This window comes from Eumetopias jubatus, unplaced genomic scaffold (genome assembly GCF_037043125.1).
Source record: "Eumetopias jubatus isolate StellerSeaLion01/CBP00866 unplaced genomic scaffold, mEumJub1_p1.0 scaffold_17, whole genome shotgun sequence".
Taxonomy (NCBI): domain Eukaryota; kingdom Metazoa; phylum Chordata; class Mammalia; order Carnivora; family Otariidae; genus Eumetopias; species Eumetopias jubatus.
In genome coordinates, this window is record NW_028274823.1 from 41,354,155 (window position 1) to 41,370,791 (window position 16,637).

The following is a 16,637-nucleotide window of genomic DNA, read 5'->3' on the forward strand; positions in this document are numbered from 1 at the left end:
TTCTTGGGAGCCCACCTGTTGCAGGTGTGACCTTGCAGGTGTAGGCTGTGGGTCCCAGGAAAAGAGGCTCTGTTTTGTCCAAGTGGCACTTCCTCATCCTGCAGGTGGCATATTCATCACTGAATCACAGACTGGTTAACTCCCTGCTTGATGCTTACATTGGAGCAAAGCCTCGCTGGAGGCAGGAATCAGCCTGACCATCTTGGGCTAGTCTGACGCAGGGCAGGCTGCCTGGGGTGGATCCTGAGCACTGTGGCCCCTCCCAGGTCGCTGACCATCCACAGCTACAGGCAAGCTCCCCTCCGACTTTCAGTACCTGCCCGGCTCAGGCTCCCCAGCCTCTCACAGCTCCTCCTCAAATGTGCCTCTTCTTAACATTCATTTAAAATTAAAAGTTGTGTTTCCAGTTTTTAAAGAAATTCACATTTGTTGTAGAAAAATGAGAAAAATTCTAAACAGACACAGAGAGGAACATGTCCGGTATTCCCGCTGCTGAGAGGGTGCACTGTTCTTCATGTGTGGTCCCCTCACACATGAGCTCCCTTGGGGAGGGAGGCCTGGAGGGGGCCCCAGTTTTCGGATGGCTCCCAGGGCTCATGGCACGGGCACCATCCCCGCAAAGGTTGCAGTTCCCCATTGAGCTGCAACTGTGTCTTTGTGTGGCTGTGTTGAGTGAGGGCCGATGGGAAAAGTGGACTCAGGATTGGACCCAACATGACTTTCTGTTTGTTTCCTGCTGCTGGAAATGGCGCGAGGCTAGAAGCCCACCAGCGGCTTGGGGCTGTGAAATGGGCTCTCAGAATTCCCTTTGTAAAGTTGGCCTCTGTGATTTGTCCCACGCTCATCCTAGTGCCTGCTACCTGCTCTATTGACCCTCAGTCAGAATTGCGGTAGGAGGCCACAGCTCTGTTTTATTTTTTAATTTTTTTTAAAGATTTCATTTATTTATTTGAGAGAGAGAGAAAACGAGAGAGAGAGAGTGTGAGAGGGGAGAGACTTAGAAGGAGAAGCAGACTCCCCACTGAGCAGGGAGCCTGATGTGGGACTTGATCCTGGGACTCTGGGATCATGACCTGAGCCGAAGGCAGTCGCTTAACCACGAGCCACCCAGGCGCCCCACAGCTCTGTTTTAACCCCCTGTTATCGTCCTGGAGAACTGAAATACAGCCAGAGGTTCTGGTCCCACCTATCAGTAAACTGTACAAACTTGGGCCAGTTAGTCCTGGAGCTTCAATTTCCTTACCTGGAGAGTGGGGATGAGTAAGGCACACCCCTTTGGGTGGCTGGGATGCGGACGGGGGCCACCATGGGTGCTGGTAAAGGTGAGCTTCCTTTTGTCTCTGAGTAGGCTTGGAAAGGAAGAGAGAGATGCCCTGGTGTGCTTGAGGGGAGAGGAGGGGAGGTGTGTGGCCCCAGCATGGGGAAGACTATCCCTGCAAAGAGATGAGAACATCCCAGCGGGTGCTGCTGAGACTGCTTTGTGAGGGCTGATCCTACAAGCGGGCGCTGGGTCTGGGGGCCCTCCCAGCCTTTCTTCCTTCCATAGGTATTTTCCAAGGGCCTGGCCTGTTTCAGGCACTGTGCCAGGTGTTGGGGACAGAGTGTTGAATGAAACAGGAAGATACTTAACCTGTTGGGAGTCTGCAGTCTCTTGGGAGGGGAGACAGATGACAAACAAGTCAACAAACCACCAACGAGCCCCCCCTACCATTTGTGGCCAATGCTGTGAGATTTGAGCAGAGTGGAGTGTAACCAGGGAGCCTACTTTGGATGGGGAAGTCCCGAAGGGCCCCTGAGGAGGTGACGGTCTAATGGAGCCCTAAAGAGAGAGGTGTGAAGAGAACATTCCAAGGCAGGGGGCGAGGTTCTTCACTCACAGGCTGAGCCCGGAGAAGGGTCCAAGCTGGGGAAGAATGTGCCCCCTTTTCAGACAGAGGGACACAATGGTTGAGGAGCAGGCCCCCTGCCTGGTGAGGCCCAGCTTGGCCACTTACTATTCCCCCTCGATCTCCTCACCTATAAAAGGGGGTAACTGGTAATACAGCTCTGTGTTGGCTCTGCTGTGATGTTCTGTGAGCATGTGAGAGAAGTCTTGGCCAGCGCATGGGAAGGAGGAGAGCACAGTGCCATCCTGATCACGCAAGGGCTTGGAGGCTGCTGGGAGGAATTTGGATTCATTTGACAAAGAGGGATTTTGGTACCCCAGTACACCCGATCTCCGCTGCTGCTTCTTCCAAAGCCGGTGAGCACTTTCAGAAAGAGGTGAAGGACTGGCTTGTGGTCTCCTCCCTTGTCAGAAGGTTGCCCATTCACGTGGGGCCAATGGACATGGTAGACCCAGGTCTCAGGCCTCAGGGATGGGCACTAACTCCCAACTGTCCTCGGCAGGACTATGGTGGTCCACCTCCTGCTCCCCTGGTGGGATCTGGCTTCGCAGCTGGCCCAGGATGCCTGGGTGGGAAGGGGCGAGGAGCTGTGGGGATGTGCTTCTCCGGCAGGGATCACACAAGAGGGCCCACCACTTGTCCTGTCTTGGGAGCTCAGAAAATCTCCCAAAGTATGTCATGCCACCAGCCGAGTCTACCCACCGGGTGTGGGTGGCTCCTGCCCCCGTGCCTGGCCGGAGTAGGCAGTTGTAGCGCACGGGGGTCCCTCAAGGACCGAGGTGGTGCCAGCACTGCTGGGTGCGGCTCACTTCTCTCAGAACTCAGATGGGCAGCAGGACCACGAGATTCCACGGCCAGATTCTCTCTATCCACTATCCTCCACACACACACACACACACACACACACACACACACACACACACACGACAACCTTCTCTGTTTGCCCCCATCTTAGGAATGGCACCCTCATTCATTTGGGTGCTCAGGCCCAAACCTAGGCATCGCGTGTGAATCCTTCCTTTCCATCACCTTCTTTGTGGTCCACGAGCAGTCTGTGCGGGCTGTAACCTTCCCTAAAACCCGGAATCTGGCCGCCCCTCACCATCTTCCCTCCAGCCATGTTGAGCCAAGCCACTCTCCCCTAGGACTGCTTTACCCCACTAACCTTCCCACCCTGTCCGCCACGCACTCTCTACTCCGACCTGCTGAGGCTTCCTTGCACTGAATCCTGCTCAGCTTGCAGGGCAGTCTGGCCCTGATGACCTTGACCCGTCTGCTTCTGCCCTCGCCTACAGTCTGCCGTCTTTGGCTTCAGTCAGTCTGAACACCCTGCTGCTCCCCAAACAGGAAACTTCTGTTCCCATATCCATGCCTTTGCACTGCTCTTCTCCCTGGCTGTGTGTTCTTCCCGGCACATTCACGTGGCTGTCACTCTGATTGGTTGCCCTCAGTTCTCTGCCAAGCATTGTGCTCCAGCCATGTTTTCCATAGCACGTCTCACCGCCTGCCTTTGTATCAGGGACTCAGGGCTCCGGTGTGCCTCTCCACTAGAACTGCACTCCATGAGTTCGGGTCTCGCTGCCTGGTTCCTACTGATTGTCAGGAACAAGCGCTGGGTGCTCATGGGAGAGTCGTTGAATAAATGCACAATTGAGGATGACCCATGAAGAGAGAGTATCCTCGAACAGAGCCTGGTCGAGGGGGTGAGCTCACTGCATTCCTGGATGGGTTCATATACCGTTAGCCAGCAGGCTGGGGGCTACACGGTTGCTCCTAAGCCCGGTTCCACACGTCGGACATATGCTAAGCGCTGTCCAACTGATTCCTTCAGAGTTTCTTAAACCCCAGTTCATGGTGCCCTGAGCATCTCAGTTAATTTTTCATGACTCTCTTGGGCCCTAAGAAATACCTAACAGTTTTGTTCATTAAATGGTTAGGTCCAAGCAACTCAATAAGTATTAATGTCTCGACAGCTTAGTAGCCGCTTGAAAAATGGCTGGGCTCCCTTTGTCTTCAAAGGTTGAAAACGTCCCTGTGGTGCCCCTGTCAGTTCTCAGGGGTGCTTCGGCACCTGGTTTGGGGAGAGTGGGATTTCTTCACTGGATCCTCATAATGAACCTGTGAGGTAAGTATCATTCCATTTTGCAGAAGGAGAAGCCAAGACATTGGCTTGAGGCTGCACAGCTGGTTGGTGAGGGAAGCAGGACCGGTCCCCAATGCTCTGATGATTCCTTACTCATCTTTGGGGTCCTGAGCACTTGTCATGTCACCTCTCCCTTTAGGGTCCTGAACCAAACAGAATCCGTCGGCCCCTTGCCCCCGCCTCGTGTGCCGGGAGACAGAATGTGGGCAGTGATGGCAGCCCGTTGTTTTTCCTCCTTTCAGGGAGCCCACTGTGCTCTTGCTGTGTCCCAGACCCCATGGGGCTGTCGTTCCTTCCTACGTATGGCTGTCAGAGTAACCGCACGGCCAGCGTGGCCGCCCTGCGCATGAAGGCTCGCGAGCACTCGGAGGCCGTCCTGCAGTCGGCCAACCTCCTGCCCTCCGCCAGCAGCAGCCCCAGCCCTGCGGCCAAGCCGGCGCCTCCTGATGGCAGCCAGGACAAGAACCCTCCCTCCAAGGAACAGAGTGAGGGGGAGAAGAGTGTATGAGGGTCCCGAGTGTCCAGGCCCGAGGCGCCCTCCCCCGCCCCCTGCTTCTCCCAGCCTCAGCCCCTGTGGAAAACTCCAAAAAGCAAAGGGAAGCCTGCGGCCCAGGGCCTGCTCACGGACTCAAGAAGGGAAGTGAGACCTACAGCTCCCTTGGCATCTGGAGAGTGCTTCTCGAGTCCTACCGGTGGGGCTGTGTTGTCCTGGCTTCTTTGGTGACAAGTCCGGATGGAACTCGTGGGCACCAGAGCCCACTCTGTGGTGAGATCCCCCGGGGTTTCCATCTGGGCCCAGAAGTGTTGGAGGGAAGTAGAGTTGCTCACCCCCCTCGCCTTCCTGTCCCTCTCCTGGGCCGCCTTTGAAGGTCTTACCAACCCAAAGAACTGTGGCGTGGGTCATCCTTGAGAGATGCCCTGGGCTGAGGCTTGTGCTACGAAGCAGGACTGTGCCTGTTGCATGAAGAACCAGGAAACTGGTGTAATCCCAGTGAACTCTTACTGCTCTCCACCGAGATTAGCAGCAATGCCCCCCCTTTGTCTCGTTGGAGGATATTGGTTGTAGGCTGGGTTAGTTTAGATGGTGAGAAGGTGTCGGGTGAGGAGGGGTCGGCACAGCCGGCCAGGGAGGCTGGGCCAACAGACAGGCTGCCAGCTTCGCGAACTGGGGCCACCATTGTGATGCTGCGGGCACCGAGCCAGTGTGGGCTCCCACAACAAAGCGCCCACCTGCAGGCCTGGCCTCTCTGGACCAGACCTCTAGGTTGGTGGGACGTTGACCAGTGGAAAGCAGTACTCTGATCTAGGCAACGCCGAGGGTCTTCGGAGAGGGAAAATCTCCCACAAACATCTCCGACGTATGTACACATCTGGATGAACTACCTTTCCTCAGGAGGGACCTCTCCAGTGGTGTTATTTATTGATTTACTTTTTTTACAGAAGGAAAAAAAAAGTAGGAAACAAGAGGAGAATGGTGTATATGGAGAAATGGAGCATGGGGAAGAGGGCTTCCTGTGGTGCGAAGAGGAGTCATTCCAAAGGGCCAAATTTCGTAGAGATTTCAGTTTCCATCTACTGGGTGTGTTTTCTCTCATGTGGATAGTAAACTTGAAGAGATCCAAGGGAAAATGTGCAATAGCGTGAGCTCTGACACTCCCCGGCAGGGGGTTCTGGTACCTAAAAGGTTGCAGTCTTGAACGGCTTACTGATGGCGTTTCCATGCAAACTGTTATTGCTTTTATGGCAATTATTTTCCTCTCAGTTATTATAATCAAAATGTTCTAGCTTCGGATCACCCTGCTCCCCTTTCAGCCCCCCACCGATACTCCCGAGTGTAGTGTGCCTCGTCTCTGATGCCCGCAAAGCATTTGATAAAATACACTGTCTCAAAAAGAAAAAAAAAAATCAAGTCCTTCTTCCTGCTGTATTTTGCTTGTTGAGTACAAAGATGAAACGATTTGCCAAAAAGTGGCAGAGTCGCTTCCGTTTCCCTGTAATTACGAATGTTTGGTTGAACAATGTAAGCTCAAGCCCTTATGTACACTAACTCTTCAATCTAATTGTTTGATTAAACTCGTATTTCCTCCAGAAAGGTACATAAATAAGTGAACTGTTGAGCAAATTAAGAATACTTAACAGCATTGCATCTGAAAAGTAGTTACGCTGATTAAATTTTGTGTCCTTGAGGACTTTCAGGAAATTACTTTTGATCGTCAATAACACAATTAAGTAAACTACACACACATTAGCATGAATAATTGATAAGAAATTATGTATTACCACGAAGCACTGATTTAATAATTCATGATGCGACACTCTAGTGACTGCGCAAAACTGGATAACATCGAAAAGTCTGCCTGATGTTACTGAAAGCAAGGAGAGAGATCAGCACCAGACCTCTGCAGAGATATCGAGTACTTAGTTTTGTTGTACAAAGGCGAAAAGTAACCATGCATGATGTAGTTTCTGTTTGTTTAAATACCCGAATAAATCTAGAAGAGTTAAAAAGAAAGACAGAAAGAGCCCAGGTTCTCTCTTTGTTGCTCCTGGCCCTCGGGCTGCAGGCCTGAGTGGAGAGTGCCCCTCTGCTTTGGCCGGCACGCAATTGAAGATCTTTCCGAAGCTTCCAGGTGGAGGGCTTTGAGGCCTTGGCTCAGGAACCTTTTAGCAGATGCTGGGACAAGACCTGGCCTCTGCGCGGGCCAGAGCCTCCCACCAAGTGCTGGTGCCTGGGGCGGGGGGAGGGGGGTCGGTCCTTCTGTCCTGGGACAGATGGACAGATGGATGGACACGGCCTCGCTGTATCCCTTCCGGGCTGTCTGGGGTGAACTCTCCTTTCTGGCAGTGAGAACGGCCGTCGATGGGGCCCCTGCAGCTCATCCCGTCTGCAGAAGTTCGTAATGTGACTACAACAAGGCCACTGGGCTTCAGTCTGGGAAGGAGGCACAGGCCCCAGGGATTGATTAATTGATTGATTATTATTATTCACTTATTAGTTGAAGCCCTTTGAAGAGCTTAATGCACTTCAGGTTATGGGAAAGGAGTCGAAGTCACAACGGGGTCAGCAGCCCTCCTCGTTGGGAATGACGAACTGCTGGGGTGCGGATCGACAGTGTGGGGGGCAGGGAGCTGGAGGTGGGTGGCCCTGGCATAGGACACGGGGCTCAGAGGCTCCCTTCTCCATCCCCCCATTGGTGCTTTATTTAGGAATACCCAGCATTTCGCCTCTCGATTGCATACATCTCCCTTATTAATAAATAATCCCCATTTATTAAACTCTGCCACCATCTGATGGCCTGGGAACTTTACAGAGGCTAATTTATTTAATCCCAGTGACCAACCCGCAAGATAAGTATCACTCTCCCCATTTCGCAGACAGGAGAACTGAGGCACAGCAAGGTCGGACAAGTTCTCCAAAGTTACAGGGGTGGTGGCTTCCAATGAGAAGAGAGAGAGAGCTTGGCTTCATTCCCTGTCACACAGGGAGTGCTAACTCAATGAGTTAATGAGATTAACTGGGCTCAGTCTTCAAGGCCCAAGAGGGCAGTGGAGGGGTAACTAGGGCCAGTTTGTCCTCGTGGGTTTGACAGGGGGAGAGTTGAGGTCACTCTGTTTTGCCTTTGCTTGCATCTGTGGGCTTCATCCTAGGCTGGCCTGTGGAGGGGAGAACATGCCACCCCAGCATCTCTCTCTTGGGTCCATCCTGGCAGAGGTGGAGACCAGCCTGGCCCCATTTTTTCTGTCCCTGTGCCAGCACACTTTGCCTTTGCATCTGTGCCAACCTGTCCAAGGGCAGGCCCAGCAGGGATTCCCAGTGTTGATGGTGCCCAGAACTTCCAGACCGCTCAAACGGCTTTTCCAGCAAGAAGGGCATCAAGAAGGGGCCAACCATTCCACATCATGGAAACCCTCTCTTCTTAATTTTCTGGCCTCACCAGGAAAAGTGAAACTTTTACGACTTCAGAACTTGACTGAAGAGCTCCTACTTGTTCAAAATCCCATCTGTCATCGGCTGTGTTCTGTGGGCAAGTCACTTAACCTCTCTGTGCTTTGATTCTCCCTTATGGAAAATGGGGATGATAATGGAACCAGCTTCATAGCACTCTCTGAAGATGACGTGAGTTAATTGCTAAACGGTCCCTGGCACAGAGGAAGTGCAGTATAAATGTTAGCTCCTGTCCCACCAAGCCTTACACATCTCAAAGGCTTGAAGACCTTTTGCAGGTAGAAAGCTCATGGTCTCAAGAAGGAAGCAGGGCGGGATGGCTCTCAGCCTGAGGACATGCCTTCTCTTGGAGGTCTTGCCCTCCCACAGCCCACATAAATTCACTCAGGAGGTAGGTGTGGCAATCCCCAATCCCTCTGCAGGCTCATTCATGGCTGAGAGCCTGGCATCTTGCCGGCTGGGTCTTGGGTCCTGAGAACTTGGATGGGAACCCATGGTGCCTGAAGGCAGGTGTAGGCGGCAGGGTTGGGGTTGAGGGAAAGGGAATGCCTCTGTGAAGACTCTTTCAGTGCAAGCAATAGGAACCACTGAAGCCAGTTTAAGTCAAAAAGTGATGTTATGAGAAGGATACAAGGTATGCCATGAAGCTCAGGATGGCTGAGGTTCTAGTCTTGGGCTCTCGTGGGCCAGGCACCAAGGGCCAGGGGCCATCAGACCCTCCCTTCTTTCTTCTCCCTGTCTTCCCCCTTTGCTGCTCACAGAGCACCTCACTCAGGTTGGCCCCCAGGCAGGGGTTCGCTGTAGTTTTGGAGCCTCTGCTAGGCCTCCAAGAGAAGGAACCTGCTTGAGCTGGCTTGGGTCAGGCATCCACCCGTGGTCCTATCAGGCGTGGCTAATTGTGGTCGCTCAGCTGCGCCCTGGGAGGGGGGACAGCATTCTCAGACAGGAGGGGCAAAATCTGAAGTGTGCTTGCTCCTGGGAGACCACGCTGGAGGCACAGAAGGGCGCAGGTATGGCCGAAACATGCCCAGCGGAGGCAGGTCAAACCTGAGGATGAGGCAGAGCCTATCAGAGACTTATAATATTTGTTTTAAAAATGATAACACAGCTCCATTATTCAGCCCCACTCTTGGACACAGCCAGACTTTAGAGAACCCAACATGTGTTGGTTTTCTCTCCAGGACTTGGCCAAGCACCCTTGTGATCTCATGTGCAACATGAAACATTGCAGGGACAGGGTGGGGGTGCGTGTGGGAGGGCTGTCTGGGCCCCATACCCAAGAAGCTCGTGGATCGCAGGGCTGTGGAACATTCCAGGTGTCCCCTTGAGCTAACCGCAGCTACCTGCCCACGTCTACCACCCCCCCCACACACAATGACAGCAAAGCTCTGGACTCTGAATCTGGGCCCCTGGGGCCCCAGCACCACTCAGTGCTGTCTGAGGAGGATGGCGAGCTGAGAGCTGGCTGGCAGGCCTCAGGCACCTCCAGTCTTCGTGTTCAAGAGAAGTGGCTGCATCCTTCCCCCAGCATGAGCTGTTCTCCTGGCCAAGCCAGGTCCATATGCTCCCTCAGTCCCATGGCACGAACCAGGATCCGGCCCTGAACCCACCGGGAGGGACATTTTAGAAAAGGGGCTGCTTTTGCCTTATGGACTTTTAAGACACCTTTTTCTGAGTCATCTCAAAACAAAGCAGGCCATCTTGGTGGAAAGCAGTGTCATCTGGGTACCCTAGAGCAGCGAGGGTCTGCTCCTTGCATTCTGTAGGATAGGGCCGGGGAGGCTGGGCCTCAAAATGGAGCCTTCTCTTGTCTCCCATTTGCTCCCAGCTCCTGAGCTAAGAGGTTGGGCCCCCGAGGGGCAAAACCCCTTCCCTTCCGAGCCTGGCTCTGGGCAGGAGATGGGCTATTGCTCGTTAGTGCTCTTCCTTAGGACTTGGGCACCTGCCACAGCTTCCCTCGACTCGGGTGCATCTGGGCAAGCTACCTAACCTCTCTGTGCCTAACTTCTTTATCTGTGTAGTGGAAATAATAATCCTAATTTCAACTTCATAGGGCTGTGGTGTGGGTCAAGGGAGATGATGCATATGAAGGCAGTTTGTGAACAATTCTCAGGAGAGCAAGGTCATTGGCAGTACATCGAAACCCTACTGCCTGAAGCAGCAACTCGGGCCTGGCAAAATGCAGCTGAAGGGCAGAGAGGAAGTGGCTGGCCAGGAAGTGAATTGCGCGGACCGTCCCCTGAGCTTTGAGTGCCTCGTGGCCCCTCCCTCCCCCAAGGTCTGGATGGGGCAGCCAGAGGGGCTAAGTGACGGTGTAATGGCCATATCTGTCAGCACTGGCCAAATGGGTTTTCCAAGAGTCAGCGAGCTAATGGCCCAGAAGCCTGGAGAGAGCTTCTCCTAAGTGGAGCACTTTATCTACCGGGGAACATAAGAGCAGCATGGCCCCAGGCCGCCGGGATTCAGAGAACAGCTGCTCCTCTGGCAGGCTTGAATGAGTGCCCTCTTCCCACTGGCTTGACTTGCACCTGCTGCTACATGCCAGTCTGCAGGTGGCAGCTGAGGTGGCTGGTAGGGGGGCATCACCGGGCCTGGCCTTGAATCCAGAACCCTGTACCGCCCACTGGTTGTGGGGTCTTGGCTTGTCCCTTGCCCTCCCAAGGCTCGGTTTCTTCATCTGTAAAATGGGGGCCACCAAGATTAGGTGGGGTGAGGCACTGATTCTGGGCCTTGGGGGTTAGTTCCTGCCAAGCGGGTATATAAGCTCTTCTAGGTGATGATGATGAAGAGGTTCAGACTGATGAGGGAGAAGAACCCTGTGTTCTGAGGGAGAAGCCCTTGTAGGTGGAAGGGGATGCAAGAGCACAGTGAGCCTGGGGCACCACGCATGCTGTGCAGACAGGCCCTGATTTCTAGCCGAGCGTACCTTGAGAGGCACAAATGACTTGCCTACAGAGGTAGAACTGCCAACTTACACTTTATAAAATGGGTTCTGTCTCCAGAGAGCTATACTATATCACAAATTCTTTGAGTATTGGAGGCATATTTTTATTTTTTTGGAGACATATTTTTTAAAAAGTCTTTTTGTTATAAACCAATTTTAGACTTACATGCAAGTTGCAAAAACAGTAGAGTTCCCATGTACCTGTTGCCCATTTTACCCCAGAGACATAGTTCACATAACCCTTGTGCAATGATCGAAACCAGAACATTGACATTGGTACAATATTATTAATGAAATCACAGACATTAATTTGGAGTCCATCAGGTTTTACATGTGCTAATTTTTCTTGGGGGGGTGGCTATTGAAATCTCATCAGTGTTTATTTTCCTGTAACATACTATAGTCAGGGTAGAGAATTTTTCCATCACCCCTCACCCCCCACCCCTAACCCCCATAACCCCTGATGGTTGCCATTGCTATAATTTTCTCATTTAAAAACTGCTATATACATGGGATCATAGAGTGACTGCATGTGTTTTATTTATTTATTTTTTAAAATTTTATTGTTATGTTAATCACCATACATTACATCATTAGTTTTTGATGTAGTGTTCCATGATTCATTGCTTGTGCATAACACCCAGTGCTCCAGACTGCATGTGTTTTAAAAAACGAGTGTTAAACACGATGTGGTATTCATGATGATTTAAAACGTTACATAGAGAGAGTAAACATTAACTCTATACAACATGACTTCTCGGGGCTCCATCAGATAATATATGGTGACATTTATGAGACAGAGGAAATGTATTTTTATTAATTTATTTTTTATTGTGGTTAAATACATGTAACATAAAATTTATCATCATAACCATTTTTAAGTGCACAGTTCAATCGTCTTAAGTATATCCACATATTCTTAACGTATTCTTGTGCAATCTCCAGAAGTTTTTCATTTCATACAACTGAAGCTCTATATCCATTAAACAACAGCCTCCCATTTCCCTCTTCCCCCAGCCCTGACAACCCCTATTCTACTTTCTGTTTCTTTTCTTTTTTAAAGATTTTATTTTATTTATTTGAGAGTGAGAGAGAGATTGAGAGAATGAGTGGAGGGAGGAGCAGAGGGGGAAGCAGGCTCCCTGAGGAGCAGGGAGCCCGATGTGGGACTCGATCCCAGGACCCCAGGATCATGACTTGATCCGAAGGCAGACGCTTAACCAACTGAGCCACCCAGGCACCCTACTTTCTGTTTCTATGAGTCTGCCTACTCTAGGAACCCTATGTAAGTGGAGTCATGTGGTATTTATTCCTTTGTGGCTCGCTTATTTCACTTAGCATGATACCGTCAAGGTTCATCCATATTGTAGATGTAACAGTTATGTATCAGAATACCCTTCCTTTTAAGGCTGAATAATATTCCATTGTATGCATACATCACATTTTGTTTGTCCATCCATTGGATTGATCGATGGACACTTGGGTTGCTTCCACTTTTTGGCTATTGTAAATAATGCTGCTATGAACATAGGTGTTCAGATATCTTGTCAAGACCCTGCTTTCAATCTTTTTAGAGGTACATCTGGAAGTGGGATTTTGGATCATACGGCAGCTCCAAGTTTGAGTTTTTGAGAATCCACCATATTGTTTTCCGCAGTGGCTGCTCCATTTTACATTCCCTCCAACAGTGCATGGGGGTTCCAATTTCTCCATAGCCTCGTCAACACTTGTTAATTTGTTTAATTGATGGTGGCCATCCTAATGGGTATAGGTGGTAGCTCATTGTGGTTTCGATTTGGATTTCACTAATGATTAGTGATCTTGAGCATCTTTTCATGTGCTTGCTGGAGGAAATTGTCTTTGATGTGAAAAAGCCTTGGTGATGGGGATTCTGGAAAGGATTGAGCAGGAGAATGTGAAGTTGACTTTGGTAATGTTTTATTAGCTTTTTGGAATAATTGTCAAGAGGAGATGGAATGCCAGTCTGTTTGTTTTGGCCGAGGAATCTGTGGTAAGCTATGAGTGCATGAATTTTCTCTGCATTTGGATCATTATACTACAACCTACAATCACATGGTAAAAAAAAAAAGGAAGCGAGGTGAATTATATTTCTCCCCATTGCTGCCTTTTCCTCTACAGTTTCTCTCTGCAGAGATGCCCATTGCTACCTGGTTCTGTGTATCCATCCAGAGATGTGCAGATGTACATATACTTCTTTTCACATAAATAGTCATGTATCATACACACTCTTTGGTCTGTGCTTTTTTTTTCTCTTAAATACATATTTTGGAGAGAATCATCTATTAGTGTATATGGTTCAGCTTCTGGAATGTCCTTCTGAAGCTAATTCTCAATCCACATGTCTGTATTCCCTCCATCGATGTTTCCTTGCAGCTCTTCTACTGGTTTATTCCTTGCACAGATGGACATCAGGTACCTGGACTGGACCGACGAACATCAGTATGAAAGCCAAGGTTTGTTGGTAGCAGTGTGCCTGGTTTTGATCTCCTGTTTTAATTCCAGGTAGAAACTTGATGTCCCCCCTTTATACCTTATTTTATTTGAAGATGATAAGGGCCAGTACTCAGGTATAACACAAATATTGCTATATTGATAAATACCTTGATACCAAATTGTTGACTATTTAGATTAAAATATCCATTCATCAGCTGATGTTCCAAAGTCCTACCTTTGGCACAAGAAAGTTGACTTGGAGGTTTGCAGTATAATGTATGACAATTCTGCTTGTGGGAGTGTTGATGTCTTCATGTCAAGAGCCAGTGCAGTCCCATGAGAGAAGAGCAAAGCCGGGGAGGACTAGGGTGTTGGGAGAGGAGTGGGGAACACAGGCTGAGGGCCAACAGGAGGGACCTGTGAACCAGGGTGAGCTTTATCCTGGAGGTGATGCAGGGAAGTCTTGGCGTCTGAAGGGTCGTTGGGTTGACTTTGTCTTTTATTATGGAAAATAATGATCACTGATGGATACCATCTATGAGCAAAGAGTTCTACCAGATGCTTCCCATATATTATTTCTAATGCTCACGTGAATTGACAAGGTTTGTTTGTTTTTCTCATATGACATCTGAAAAAAGCAAGGCTAAGAGGGTCTAAGTGAATTCTCCAGAGTCAAACAGCTAGTGATTGGTGGAGCCAGAATTTTCACTTGGGGTCATCTGATGCCAAAACGCTGGCTCTTTGCCTTTTGCTACACTTCCTTTCCTACTATTGCTGCCTCCAAGTGGAGGCATGTTCTGTGGTGAACACCAGACTATGGAGCCCTCCTGCCTTGTTGGAGGGAGGAGAGCATCCTGCTGGCTGCAGGGCTGGTCAGTGGATTGGATGGTGCACTTTCCAAGCAGAGGCGGGCCCTTAACCCTACCCACTCCAGGCAGACAGTTTGATTCCCTGTCTGCTGACGGGGGACCAGACACCCCATTTTCCATCCCTCCAAGGCTACTGAGGGGATCATGCCCCTCCCTGGGAGTAGATTGGGTATCCTAAGCATGGAGCTGGTGGGGCTTCCCAGAGTGTGGGCATTGCACCTGACCCCACCTGTGAAGCAGCAGGACATGTCTGCACAGCTGCCGGATATGCCTGGCTGGCTCAGCCCATGGTCACCAGGTCCTTCCTCCCATCTGTCCAGTTATCACTCCTGCCCTATCTCCACCAGCTCCTGGCTCTTGGCGGATTCCAGCCCATCTCTAGCGGTCAGGGTCCAGCAGGTACCCTGCCGTGGGTGATGGAGGAAAGCTGAAGAGAGGGACTGTTTTCAAGCATGTAGGCAGAGTAAAGGGAAGCCAACAAGAGGTGGTGAAGCCCTGAGGGATTGGTCTCACCTCCGGACCCGATGGGAGGGCACTGGAACCAGTGGGCCCTGTCACTTGGAGAGGGCTGCTGGATAGGAGCATTGGGCCTGGGGAGAGGGATCCAGGCACTGTCAGCCCTCAGCCTCCCAGAGAAAGAACCAGAGGAATAAATATTCCTGGCCCACTTTCCTTCTGCCCCCGATCCCTGCCGGTTCCCCATTGCCCAAACAGAAGCCAGAGGGCAAAGGAGCTTCTTGATGCAGCTGCAGAAGGATGTTGGAGGCCATTGGGAGACCAGGCTGCCCGCCATCCCTCTGGTGCCCTTGGCACATGGGACTGATTTAGTCTTCCACTGTCCCAGCTGGGTCTCCTGTTGTTTCCACCACCACAGTGAGGAAAACTGGACCCTAGCCAGAATTTTCCTGACTTCCTGGGAAATGTGGGTAGGTAGCAAAATGAGGACAAGATGTGGAAGAAAGTGTAAAAGTTCTGGGAGGTCCTGAGCAGAGTTACAAGGGCCGTTGGGGCCCCCCTGTCCTATCTTTGAGTCACACTGAGGCTGTCCAGCACCCTGTCTCTGTTAGTTTCCAGAGCTCCAGCTTCCCCTGCCCTTCCCTCATAGTTTAAGTGGTTATCAATTACTCATGGAAATGGAAGACATGGCTACTCTGTCGCTTTCATTAATGTCTATAGCTCTTTCTCCAGTTGTCTGTTCAGAGCTGACTCCCCATTGCCAGTCCTGGGCCAGAGGCCCATGTTCCTTCTGAGCTCCTTCCTCCCAGACACCAGGTAGAGCAATAGCTGCTCTGGGATGAGCCTGTGTGGGGCCAGTGAGCGGGGAGCTCTGAGGACAGAGGGGGACCCCAACTGCCATCCAAGTTGGACTGCCTCGTTCTTGTCCTGAAAAGGTGGTCTGTTTCTTGGTTCATGTTTCTCTGTGGGTGCAGGGGTGGTTGGCAAGGCTGGAGGAGTCCTGGGAGAGAAGACGGTGGGCGGATGATAGCAGGCCAGGGCTGCTAGCCACACCCACTGCCCTATTTTCTCCAAGGATCTTCTTCACTCTCTGGTTTTTTGGAATCTACATTGCCATGTTTATGGGGGAATTAAGGAACAGATGTGGGGTTGACACAAATTCCTGAATTCCTTGTTATTTTTTGAACATTTTGTATTGCTGGGGGAAATGGAACACAACCTGGGAGAAAATATTGCATCTTGTAAATGAACTTCCTCCATACCCCCTCTCTCCCTCCTCCCCTCCCCCCTCGCTCCCTCACCCCCCCCCCCCCCCCGCTTTACCTCTCAGGTGGCAGGCTCCTCTGCCTGTCAGCCCCATCTTGTCACCCCACTCACCCACATGTAGTGTAGCAGTGTGAGTGTAGCAGGCAGCTTGTAAATAGACCCCCAGTGATTCCCCACCTCACATTTAATCCCCTTACCTGGAGTATGGTCTGGATTTTGTAACTCATTTCTAATAAATAGAAGTTATGGGATGTGTTTTGGTTTGTCTCTTTTTTTCCCATTGTTCATTTGTTTTGTCTCTCAAATTCCACATATGAGTGAAATCATATGGTATGTGTCTTTCTCTGACTGACTTATTTCACTTAGCATTATACCCTCTATCCATCCGTGTTGTTGCAAACGGCAGGATTTCATTCTTTCTTATGGCTGAATCATAATCCTGTGTGCACACGTGTGTGTGTGTGTGTGTGTGTGTGTGTATCACATTTTTATCCATTCATCTATTGATGGACACTTGGGCTGGGATGTGGCTTCTCAGATTAGGCTATGAAAAGATGGTGGCTTCCATCTTGGGGACTGCTCACTCAGGGTGAGGGTGCGTGCGTGAGGAAGCCAGCTGACGAGTCATGAAGCTATCCTGTGGAGAGGCCATATGGTGAGGAACTGAGGGAGG

At 50.7% G+C, this 16,637-nt stretch overlaps 1 protein-coding gene across 1 annotated transcript in view; it reads left to right on the plus strand.

Annotated features, from left to right (window-relative positions):
- The window catches only part of DRGX (dorsal root ganglia homeobox), a 29,387-nt gene extending 24,850 nt beyond the window's left edge, over positions 1-4,537 (plus strand). Inside the window, exon 6 of the mRNA XM_028098491.1 lies at positions 4,272-4,537. Within this exon, the coding sequence (XP_027954292.1) occupies positions 4,272-4,537 (266 nt within the window). The remainder of the gene's footprint in view (positions 1-4,271) is intronic.
- Positions 4,538-16,637: the final 12,100 nt, after the last annotated feature.